This window comes from Microcaecilia unicolor, chromosome 4 (assembly GCF_901765095.1).
Source record: "Microcaecilia unicolor chromosome 4, aMicUni1.1, whole genome shotgun sequence".
Lineage (NCBI taxonomy): Eukaryota > Metazoa > Chordata > Amphibia > Gymnophiona > Siphonopidae > Microcaecilia > Microcaecilia unicolor.
In genome coordinates, this window is record NC_044034.1 from 326,951,614 (window position 1) to 326,964,777 (window position 13,164).

General features: G+C 41.0%; 1 protein-coding gene across 1 annotated transcript in view; it reads right to left on the reverse strand.

Annotated features, from left to right (window-relative positions):
* Positions 1–13,164, reverse strand: part of UNC5D (unc-5 netrin receptor D) — a 794,061-nt gene that overhangs the window by 152,740 nt on the left and 628,157 nt on the right. Inside the window, 1 exon segment of the mRNA XM_030201960.1 lies at positions 4,355–4,540. Within this exon segment, the coding sequence (XP_030057820.1) occupies positions 4,355–4,540 (186 nt within the window).

Consider the following 13,164-nt stretch of genomic DNA (forward strand, 5'->3'; position numbering starts at 1 on the left):
GATGCCCATCTTTAAATCAGAAGATGGACGTCCTCAACTGCCCTGTTGCAGGGATGGCCAAATTTCAAGGGGGTGTCGGAGGTATAGCAACGAGGAGGTTGAGGACGTCCAAAATTTGGACGTTTCTGCAATGGGCAGTTAAGGATGTCCAAAATTAGATGTTTCTATGAGAAAGACGTCTTTCTCAGGGAAACATCTAATTTTGGACGTCATTAACTGCCCATTGCAGAAATGTCCAAAATGTGGACGTCCTCAACTGGCCTGTCACAGAAACGTCCAAATTTTGGACATGCTGAACTGCCTTCGCTGGCAGGTTTGCTGTAGGGGGGAATGGGGGCCTGCCAGCATGCAAATGCATGCTGGACAGGGCTCACCATTCCTCCCCAATGATCTGCAAACCCTAACGCCAGCTCGGAGCTGGCATAGGGTTTGTCGCAGCTAGTGACACAATCTTTGGCGCGCTGGTCACTGATCATTGGGGATGAATGCGTTAAGCACTGATTAGCATGCATTTGCAAGCTACTTGCGCTAAGAGCCCTGTTTAGCATGCATTTGCATGCTACTTGCGCTAAGAGCCCTCGAGCGCGTTGTTTCACGTGCTCGAGGGCTCTGATCATGGGGCGGTAGCAAACAGGCGCTAGTATGGCGCTAACAACCTCTAGTGCTGGTGTTTGCTTTTGACCATCTGCCTGTCAGTTTGTCAGACCTCCCTCCACTTCTAAGTGTTCCATCCACTTGCTCAATTATTTAGCCCAACCGCTACTTATAAAACCATATTTACTGACTCACTGTCACTCATAATCTCCCATCCAGTGAAGGAATGAGCTCTCCATCACTCACTGAGCTCCCTGCCATTCATAATCCCCCATCCACTCACTCACTACTCTGCCCTGGGACTGGTAGCATGAAATGTTGCTACTATTTGGGTTTCTGCCAGGTACTTGTGACCTGGATTGGCCACTGTTGGAAACAAAATATTGGGTAGATGGCCTAATGGTCTGATCCAATATGGTTATTCTAACATTTTAAATATGGATTGAGGGAGGAGGTGGGTTTGAGGAGATTGGACTTGGATGGGGGATCAAAAGTTGGGGCTAAGTGGAGTAATTCACATTTCTAGAAGGGATCTGGAGATGGGGACTATTTTGGATACATCACTGGCCCTTTTCAGTTGCTCCCAGGGAAAAGATAGCAACTTTTGATGAATTGTTAACATTCAATGAACAACACAGCTTGAAAGGTTTAATGCAAATTGTATTATTCATTTGCATGCTTTAGAGCCCATTATTATTTAACTACAATGTGTTAAAAAATCCTGTTTAAGCTGTGTTATTTGCAAATAACAAATGTTATTTGCCATAATGCAGTTTAGAAAACAGACACCTTAGATTGTAAGCCCTCTGGGGACACAGGGATATCTACTGTAGTAGCATGTAATAGCCTTATCACTGGAAAGGTGTGAGCTATATCTAAAAAAATGCATAATAGCAGCGGATGCTGTAGATTGGGATTCAGTAATACTGGAAATTAAAAAGGGTAAGACCGTTCTTCCCAAGGACCGTCTTCCGGAGCTTGGTACAATCAATTTTTATTTATTTATTTATTGCATTTGTATCCCACATTTTCCCACCTCTTTGCAGGCTCAATGTGGCTTACATTACATTATGAATAGTGGAAGTACATAAGAAAATAGATATTTAGTGTTGCAGGATCTTGGGTAACATGATAATGATAAAGCATGATAATAGTATAGCAAGCAAATCTCATAGGGCTATTCTGGATTTATGTGTAGGAGTTCACATTTGTTGATCTTTGTGGTATACCTTGTTAAAGAGATGAGTCTTCAGTACTTTGCGGAAGTACTCAGTCATCTAGACTATTGCAACGCACTCTATGCAGGCTGCAAAGAGCAAATAATCAAAAACCTCAGACAGCCCAGAGCGCTGCAGCTAGGAGGAGTGGCCTAGTGGTTAGGGTGATGGACTTTGGTTCTGGGGAACTGAGGAACTGAGTTCAATTCCTGGCACAGGCAGCTCCTTGTGACTCTGGGCAAGTCACTTAACCCTCCATTGCTCCATGTAAGCCGAATTGAGCCTGCCAGGGTGGGAAAGTGCGGGGTACAAATGTAACAAAATAAAAATATGAAAGTGCTAAACCCCTACAAGAAAAGCTACACTGGCTCCCACTTAAAGAACGCATCACGTTCAAAATATGTACCCTAGTTCACAAAATCATTCACGGAGATGCTCCAACCTACATGTCAGACCTGATAGACTTACTACCCAGGAATGCTAAAAAATCATCCCGCACATTCCTCAATCTTCACTTCCCCAACTGTAAAGGTCTAAAATATAAACTAATGCAAGCGTCAACCTTTTCCTACTTGAGCACACAATTCTGGAACGCGCTGCCGTGTAACTTAAAAACGACCTATGAATCAATCAACTTCCGCAAACTATTGAAGACCCATCTCTTTAACAAGGCATGCCACAAAGATCAACATATGTGAACTCCTCCACATATATCCAGAACTGTATTATGCTATCTGCTCGTTTACTACTATAATGCTTTAACTTTATCATGCTACCAAAATCCTCCAGTAACACTAAATGTCTATGTTCTTATATATTTCCACTATTCATGATGTTTTGTAAGCCACATTGAGCCTGCAAAGAGGTGGGAAAATGTGGGATACAAATGCAATAAATAAATAAATAAATACATTTAGGACTAAATTCTATACATGGCACCTAAAAAATTGGTGCTGGAAAAAATAATGCTTAGCACTATTCTGTAAACCATGTTAGGCACGGTTTATAGAATAATGGTTTGCACTGGAAACCGTGACCATATCTAGACGCAACCATTTACACCAATTAAAACCTGGTGTAAAACCCCACACGTAAATTAGGCACAGATCCCGCTAATTCTGTAACAATGCGCATACATTTTAGGAATGCTCCCGACCCGCCCATCCCCATTTATGCTTATCTCTTTATAGAATATGCCTAAAAAGATGCACACGTAAATTCAAATTATTACCAATTAATGCAGATAATTGCTTGCTACTGGCCAATTATTGATAAACAATTATGTTGCACGTTAAAATTGGACGAGCATCCAAATTTGTGCACGCAACTCAAAGCGCCATATATAGAATCTAGGGGTTAATGTTAGCCTGGAATGAGATGCAATTTTGCATTTTGGGTTTTCCCACACTATGCATGAGTGAGTATCACCCAATTGTATATTTTAAAACATTAAAATAAACCACTTTACAATAAATGACAGATTGTCTTCATAGCTAAGAACATTTACATTTTTTTAGAGGAGATTCCCAACTTCAAGACATATAACCTTCATTTAATCTTCTTAAGATTCATTATAAATGAAACTCAAGCACTGTTTCATTTTATATTCCAAGCTGTCTTAGGGGCCCTTTTACTAAGCCGTGTAAGCGCCTACGCGCGCCCAATGTGTGCCAATTCCAAGTTACCACCCATCTACCATGTGGCCCTTGTGGTAATTTCATTTTTGGCGTACATCCGCTGCGCGTGTCCGAAAAATATTTTGTATTTTCTGGTGTGCGTCAGCTATGCGCGTCAAGTGGCATTTGACACGTGTAGGTCATTACCACCCAGTTACCACGTGAGACTTTACCACTAGGTCAATGACTGGCGGTAAGGTCTCAGACCCAAAATGGAGGTGCAGCAATTTTCATTTTGCTGCACGTCCATTTCCGTCAAAAATTTTAAAAAGGCATTTTTTACAGGTGCGCTAAAAAATGATTCTGTGTGCACCCAAAACATGCGTCTACACTACAGCAGGTCATTTTCAGCACACCTTAGTAAAAGGACCCCCCTGGATAGTTCATTTTCCAATTTAAGACCAGTTTGAAAGAGATTTCCAACTTCATTGGTTAAGAAAGATAAAGAGCTATACTGCACTATCACCTTACAACGGGCTTCACTCATATGGGGTATCACTCTGTCAGTGCACACATAAATAGTGCTTTTTGGGAGAGGGAAGGGATAATGAGTAACTACACTAAGAAATCACAAGGCAGCGGCTACAGCTTCTATTATTTTAATGCTGGTGAATAGCCTCTGAAACAGCTCTGGCCCGTGGTAATAGATCTTGGTTTGGGTCATCTTCAGTAAGTGGGTATACATAAAAATGTTACATCTGTGAACTTTAGGGCCTGTGTCTTTCCATCGCTAGGCCAGACTAGCTTGTAGAGGTGCACTGTTATTTCTAGACCCTCTTGAATCATCTTGGTTGTTTTTGGAAATCGAGTTGAAGGAGGAATCATGAAAGTCCTAGGGGAGAAATGTCTGGGGAAAAGCAGGCTAACCTTGCCTGACGGTTTTGAAGTTGAAAGTCTGAAAGCCTCCTGTGAGAGCAGATGAGTCAATGACATCCACACCATATTCACTCTGGCTCCTTCTGTAGAGTGTGATGCCTACCACGAGCACAGCTACGGCAATAATGGCTGCCCCCAGGCCAGAGTACAGAGCAATATCACTGGAGCTCTCAATATCTGAAGGAAAAACAAAACAAAAGTAATGGTAAGTCTTTTAATTCCTCGTAAGTCATTTCTGAAAACTGGACCAGCTGAGGTTAGACCCAGACAGTTAGATACCTCACTAGCCTACTACAGATTAAAAGCTTCACACTTTGCAGAATCTGCTTTCTGACTCTGGTAGGCTGTGCCAAGTTCAAGTGGCCATTTTGATAGCAGAGAAAACTGTTTTGTAGATATTGCTATCTCCTCTTAGACAAACATAAGAATTATCAGAAGATAATGTCTACTTGAGACCACATAGGATCCTTGTTTGCTTATCTCAGTAGTAGGAAGCCCTAGGTGGTCTGAAGAAGAGTCTTGCCTGCTCTCAGAAGCTCCTGTATAGCAAGTTTGAAAAATCCCTTCTTGTGTCAGTAAAAAGTATCACAATCTGTGGATAATTCAGTGTATTAGGCAGAAAATTTAGGCAACATATAGCTGCTGAGGGAGAGTAAAAAAACTCCTATTGGCTAGAGGCACATAAGCAAGTTACTTGAGTCTATTGTAAGAAAATACCATTGTGTTATATATGGAGTAATGTGATTTTCACTGGGTTTCTAATCTCTCAAGTCTTTTCATTGGTTTGTTTGGAAACTCTTCAGAACTTCATTGTAGATTTGGTAGGTTTTTGGAAGTTTCCAGCCTATCTGCCACAAGGTTGTCTCCTTAAAAATCATAAAATTCCCTTCAGACACACATGTGCCATCTGGATGTAGAAGCAAAAGTGGGTGAAGATTAGAGGCAGTTTTTTTGGCGATGCAGGTTTTTTTGGAATTAACTCTGTTCTGAGAATTTTATTCACTGAAGGACCCATTCAGACTCCTTACCGATTTTACATGGACCACCTAGAAATCTGGTGTGTATCTGAAAAATCATTTCACGTGTGGCTGCATGAAAGGCTCAAGTTGGAAGCCGGGGAATTTTGTATCATTTTTCCAAGGTTTGTTAACTTGGGGCGTCTAAACAATCCACACAGTACACATTTCTGCCTAAGAGTATTCTATAAGCAGTGCCTAGATTTAGGCGTGTTATATACAATATGCTTAGTTGATATCCCAGTGCCTAAAACTACACGCCTCCATTTACACTAGTGAAAATGTGGCATAAATCCCTGTGCATTGATTTACGTGCACTGGGCCATATTCTATAACTACGCACATCATTTTGGAACGCCCAAACAATATCCATTTTCCACCCATAGCCATGCCCCTTTTGAACTGCGCACAATAGAATTTAGGCAAAGTTCAATACAGAATATGCTTAGCGAGTTGTACGTGTAAATTCTAATTATTACCAATTAGTGCTTATTATTGCTTGTTAAGGGCTGTTATCAACGCTGATTAGCTTGTTAAGCCAATTAGTTTACACATGCTGTTATAGAATATGCCTGGATTTCGGCGCAATTCTCTAGGTGCGCTATATAGAATCCGAGGTAAGCATATTCTATAAATAACACTTAACTTTCAGCATCGTTTATAGAATAGTGCTTAACACGTTACGGCACCAATTTTTCATCACTGTTTATAGAATTTGGTCCCAAGTGTATACAGACAGACAAAGATCTTCATATGTATACTTTGGAAGAAAGGCAGGAGAGGGGGAGATATGAAGGAGACATTTAAATACCTAAATTCTCTTTCAACTGAAAAGAAGCTCTGGAATGAGGGAGCATAGGATGAAGGTGAAACGGGACAGTCTCAGAAATAACCTGAGGAAATACGTCTTCATGGAAAATGTGGTGAATGCGTGGAACGGTCTCCAGATGGAGGTGGTGGAGATGAAAACTGTAACTGAATTCAAGAAAACATGGGACAAGAGCACAGGATCTTTAAGGTAGAGGAAGGGATAGTAGAAAGTATGGATGGGCAGACTGAATAGGTCATATGGGCTTCACCTGTCATCATTTTCTCTGTTTACATTATAAAGCCACATAGGCACATATATTGTCTTTACAAAATAATGTCAAATGCAAAACTCCACTCAAGTGTAAGAAAATTTGAATCCCCCATCAAAAACTCACCACAACATAATAAAAAAAATAGAGAAATATAACAAATTATTTTGGAACATCGGAAGAGAGAAGGAACTACTTTATAACAATGTGTATAACAATTGGTTAACTAGCTAATCAGTGCTGTCAATTGGATGTTAACAAGCAATTATCAGCACTAATTGGCATTAAGATTTACGCACACAACTCGCTAAGCATATTCTGTAGTGCGCTTAAATTCTAAGTTGCATATTTGAAAAGGGAGCATGGCCATGGGCAGGGTGTGGGCATTTCTAAAATCTATGCACATTGTTATACAATACACCTGCTCTGTGCCTAATTTAGGTGTCAGGATTTACACCAAGTAAAACATGGCGTAAATGGCCACGGACTAAATTTGGTTGCGTGGAAAAACACTTGGCATATTTGATACACTATGAGGCATATTTTCAAAGCACTTTGGGAGGCTAAGTTCCATAGGTTTCTATGGAACTTTGGGAGGCTAAGTGCTTTGAAAATGAGCCTCTATGTGGAAATTTAAGCCTATTCCATAAAATATAGGCGTACTTTAGAGAATACGCCTAGGTGAATTTTTTCCGTGCAGAATTTTCAGGCGCCATATATAGAATCTAGCTCTAAATGCTAAGATGCCCATAAGAATAAAATGGACTTCTTAGCATTTAGTATGCACTAAATTTGTTAGCGCATCTTAGTAAAAGGAGCCCAAAATATGCACCTATGTGCACTAACAGCCTAGGCACTGAATTGTAGGGTTATCCTTTACAAGGACAATTTTAAAAGGTATTTCTGTGGGTAAAAGCTTTGCTCCAAGTTTTAATAATCACACTAAGGTCTAACTGATTTGACGTCAAAGTATCTTAGGTACCATCTTGTAGAGTAGAAAGACACCTAAGCTCTGTGCTTAGCAGAAGTGAAGCTTTGAGTCCTGCCATTTGCTAATGATACTAGGCTGCTGTATTGCTAGTCAGACAGCTTATGTTAATACAGTCAGATTTTTAGGAAAATGGAAAGGCCTTTGATTAAACTTGTTAAATTTTACAGACCCTTATTCTGAAGTTAATCTTACATGTATCTAATATTAGACATCTTTTATTGCTTCATTTTATCATGTTTATCCTACTATCAACAGTGTTTGAACTGTAAACTGTAAACTTATATTGGAATTCTTTCGCAGTGTTTCTGATTTTACTGTTTTTAATTATAGTCCCTTTGGGCTAGATTCCAAGGAGGTTTAATTGACAGGAGATGGCGTCATGTGACAAGGCTAAAGCCATAGCCACCATCTTGATACACTCAAACCAATGCAAAATATTGGTCCACGCCAAACTGCACATAGGCTATTATTTTGGGTGACTCAGTATGGTGGTAAGATCCGCCTACTGGCTTCAGGCCAGATAATGGGCCAAGCACTGTCCTGCCATCTCCTGTCAATTACACCTCCTTGCCAGATTCTATAAATGGTGCCCAAATTTGGGCATAAAAAAAATGAGCACTGAGCACTATTCTATAAACCTGGTGTAAATCTTCATGCCTCAATTAGGTACAGATTCCCCAAATTCTATAATACTGTGTGCATCTTTGGTGAGCGCCCCAGCCATGCCCATCTCCTTCCATGGACACACACCCCCTTTCAGTTGCGCACTAAGGGGCCCTTTTACAAAGGCACGTAAGGGCCTACATGCGTCCAGTGCACACCAAATCGGCATTATCACCCAGCTATCGCATGCCCTAAGCGGTAATATTTTCTATTTTCTACTGCGTGGCACTTACCCAGTGGTAAACATTAGTAGGGGAGCACTGCATGTCTACCGCCTGGGTAACGTGGTAAGATCTCAGGCTGAAAATGGATGCGTGCTAGTTTTTATTTTGCCGCACGTCCATTTCCGGCCCCTTAAAAAAAGGGTTCTTTTTCCAGGATGTGGTAAAAACTGGCCTAGCGCACTTCCACAGGCCGCTTTTTGCTGCAGCTTAGTAAACGGGCCCCTAAATGATTTACACACACATCTTTATAGAATAGCGCTTAGCAAGATGTATGCGTAAATCCAAACTGGTGGCAAGGAGTGGAAGTCTAGCCTAGTGGTTAGAGCACCAGCCTTGATATCCAGCGGTGCCCAGTTCAATTGCACTGCTGCTCCTTGTGATCTTGGGCAAGTCACTTAAGACTCCATTGCCTCAGGAACAAAATTAGATTATGAGACCTCCAGAGACAGGGAAATACGCAATGTACCTGACTATAACTCACATTAAGCTACTACTGAAAAAGGTGTGAGCAAAATCCAAATAAATAAATTTAACACCAATAATTGATTGTTTATACCGAAGCATTGGTACTAATTGGCTCATTACTGAATTAAATTGCATTCAATTTTGATCACCATCATCACCATATATAGAATCCAGGGACTTATGTGCTACATTTTAACTATTAAGGAACAGGTTGATTTCCAAAAAGAAAGGAGAGGTATAATCTGGGTGGTGGTTAGGCACCTGCCACAACCGTGTTGTCCAAATCTTCCTTGGAGCTCACCAGGAAGAGGCAGAAGAGGAGAAGGAAGCACTCTGCTATTATTTCCAGGCATGGACCTTGCATGGTTTATGTTAAAGAATTTGCTACTGTTATTAACGCTGATAACGCCAAGGTCGCGGGTTCGATCCCTGTACTGGCCACCAAAATGTTAATAATGGGCTTCCCCTTACCACTCTAGAAATAGCACTGTCTTTCCACTCTCACTCCAGTGTTCCAAATATCCACTACTCAGTATTGTGGAGTGCTGAGAGACCAGTGGTGTTTAGTATTTTTATCACCTCTCTAAACTATCACATATAATATAATAGCCTTAGAGAGATAAAATACAAGGCCACATATATGAGAAAGTGGAGTTAGAAATTTTATTACTTACCAAGAGAAAAGTACAATTATAAAAGGTTAATTTCTCATAGGGGGCTTCAGAGCCACAACACAGCCGTGATGCTTTCGTCTGAGAGTCCCCCCGATAAGATCTGGTACATGCAGTTTTATACAGGTAACAGTTAATACATATTATAATGCTGTGGTTAGTACTTATTGGATAGTATAATATCGTGGTTATTGCTAATTGGCTAGGCTAATATGTTGGTTATTATTTCTGAGAAAGTCTAAATTGGAACAGTAAGCACAGTCATCCTTCAGGGGAATTTTCCAGTTCTGCATTTCTCCGGAACACCTGCACCACCAGGTTGCTACACAACGCTAATCCATACTTACAGGCCTTGCACCTCCAACCCCCCTTCCTCATTCTCATCAGCACAAGGGTGTCTCAACTCTTTCCAGTGCTGGAGTTCAACTTAGTGTAAGTTCTACTGTCTTTTTCATACCCTGAACCAAAGTGTAGAGAATGGTTCATAATATACACTACACAGCTGCATCAAAATCAAAGACCTTTACAACAAAACTAATCAAATGTACAATATAATGATAGCATAATAATAATAATAATAATAATCCAAACTAAAATAAAACAAAAACCAACAGTGTTGCTATCTCTGTCCCACAGCCCATAGCCTTACCCTTCACCAAATATGAAATGCCTTTATAATCTCATTACCATCTTCCAAAAAGGCTAGTGAAAAAAAAGTAAGTTTTAAGTCTAGCCTTAATTTTTCTAAGGCTAGATTTAACCTTAAGGTAAGGAGGGAATGCATTCCACAACACAAGAACCAAGTAAAAAAAAAAAATAATAAAAGCTGTATCATAGGTAACATCCAGCCATGCCCCAGTCAAGGAAGGAACCACTAAATTGCCCAATGCTTGAAAACATAAAAACCTAGATGGAACATACAAAGTCCAAGTGCCAGAAAGATAACTGGACATTCCCCTAAAGAACGCCAAATGCTCCAGCGTAAGTATCTTATGCTGAACCGTATATCTACTGGGCAACTTCCGAAATAATGGTGACACAATCAGGCAGCTGCACTTTTCTGCTGTGGCATGGCTTGGCAACTATGCAATTTTGGCTGTCAACTTGCCTTCCCTACATTCTTGTGGTTTCCCCCCCACCCATCTCACTTGACAATAGGTCTGTTCTAGAGCTAGGATGAAGAGGCTTATTAAATGGCTACAGTGGCTATCAGAGTACAGCTTTAAATCACATTAGGCAAGGAACAAGCATTTGTGCCCATTACTGCGAGGACAGTTGAAGGTAACAGAAAGGGGGTTAGTCAGGGACTTTTTATTATTATTATTGCTAAGAGGAGCCTGGCTTCCACTACAAGTTTGCTCCTTTTACAATATGTGGTTCCTGTCTTTTGCTGATTGGGTAGCAACTTAGAGGCATGTCTCTTGGATAGCAAAACTGCACATGGGCAAGGCTTGCACAGCCAGTCCTGCCTTGGTAGAGTTTAGATGTCTGTAGACTTTACTGTTCGGTATAGACAGAAACAGGCTTCAAATGCGAAGTCCTTTCAAATGTAGTAAAACAACACAGCTGTGCTGCCATCGTGTTTCTACAATGCAGTGTCTTCTAGACACCTCGTACTCTATCTTGCTGATAACCTCACTTAAGAGGCCTTTTACTGAGGTGCAATAACAGATTTAATGCAAGCTAACAATTAGCGTGGGCTAAATGCCATGCATAGGAATATAATGGGCTGCATGGCATTTAGCGCTTGCTAAATCCACTTGCGTGCCTTAGTAAAAGGACCCCTTAGAGTAGTTGCCCTACTAGTAGATTTTTTTTCATATTCAGCCCACTGTGGTAAGTGTCTGGTAAGCTGCTTCTAGCCATGGGCTGAACTAACCCCGGATATTCAATGTTGGGGGCAGGTGCAGGTCCCGGAATTGAATATCTGGGTATATATGCCAATCTGGAAGTTAACAGGGTACTGGCCAATATTCAGACTGATGCCCAATTAACTCGCCACAGCTGTTATTGTTGTCCTAAATTTATGTGGTTACTTAACCAGTTAGCGGCCTGAATATCGCTGCAAACCCCTGGATTTCAATATAGTGTGCCTTGAGATCTGCACCGAAGTCGACACAGATTCTATAACAATGTGTGTAACTTAACAAGTGCTGATAACAGCACTTAACAAGCAATAATGAGCATTAATTGGCATTGGTTAAAATTTGGGTGCACAACTCGCTAAGATTATTCTGTAACGATGTGCACTGAACTTCTAAAGTGCACAGAAAAGAGGGGCATGATTATGGGCGGGAAATGGACTTTTTGTGGGCATTCCAAAATTTACACGCATAGTTATAGAATATGGTCTAGTGTGCCTAAATCTACGCACAGGGATTTACACCAGTTTTTCATTGGTGTAAATGGATGCACGTAGATTTAGGCACTGAAATATGAACTAAGCGTATTCTATAATCGGCACCTAAATCTAGGCACCAATTATAGAATACGATTAGTCTGCACTGATTTCAGCGCCAATTATAGAATCTCTTCCTAACTGGCTAAGTTTTTGCTCCTTCCTAACTCTACCTCCAGTCCGCCCCTAATCTATCCTGTTAGTGGATGGTCAGTTGCAGACATATTCAGCAACATAACTGGTTAAGTGCTGCTGAATTTTGGGTGCCAGCTCTCTCAGTGACTCCTTATAGTTTAAGCCTGAATATTGTTGAAAATGACTATGGGATCCTTTACTTAGTGGCAATATGCACTAACACATGCTTTCTGTGTACCAAAATGCACGGCCGTGGCATGTGCTCATGTACCTGGCAGTAGTTCAGGCATCTGCACATGCTTTTCAGGTGCTAAAATATACATTCTCCCTGATATTCAAAACTATTTTGAGTCATAAGAGGCAGAATCACAATTGAGGCCTTATCAGCACTGTAAGAACATGTCAGGCTTGACTTTCTCACCAGTGGCCTAGTGGTTAGAGCACCAGTCTTGTAATCCAGAAGTGGTCAGTTCAAATCCCACTGCTGCTCCTTGTGATCTTGGGCAAGTCAATCAACCCTCCATTGCCTCAGGTACAAACTTAGATTGTGAGCCCTCCTGGGACAGAGAAATATCCAGAGTACCTGAATGTAACTGACCTTGAGCTACTACTGAAAAAGGTGTGAGCAAAATCTAAATTAATAATAATAATTTAACTGGTCAAGAATGGCTCCTGGCCAGTTAAATAGCATTTAACTGTGAATATTCAGCAGGAGATAACTAGTTGTCTCCCGCTGAATATCCATTAACCGGCCATGTTGAGTGGTCAAAATAGGCTGCTTAAATAGCAGGCCTGTCTTTGACTGCTAAAAAGTTAACTGGTTAGTGCTGAATATCAGCATAGCCAGTTAACATTTTAGTGGCCAAAATAAACCCAGATATTTAATGCCAGTCGCTGGAAACAGCCTGGCATTGAATATCCAGATTTAATGCTAGTGGTGGAGAGCAAACACGCTGCCGGCTGAGTATTTTTTAGTGCCAGGGCATGTTTGGAAGGCGGAGAGTAGGTGTACCCAGCGCTAATTGGTTAGCACAGCTACATTACCACACACCAACAGATTAGTGCATGGATAATGCTTGAGCCCTTTCTGCCTACTAAATAGGTGCCGGTAAGGCAAATAGCCACATGCTAATTTGGAAACTAGCGACTGGCCATTAAT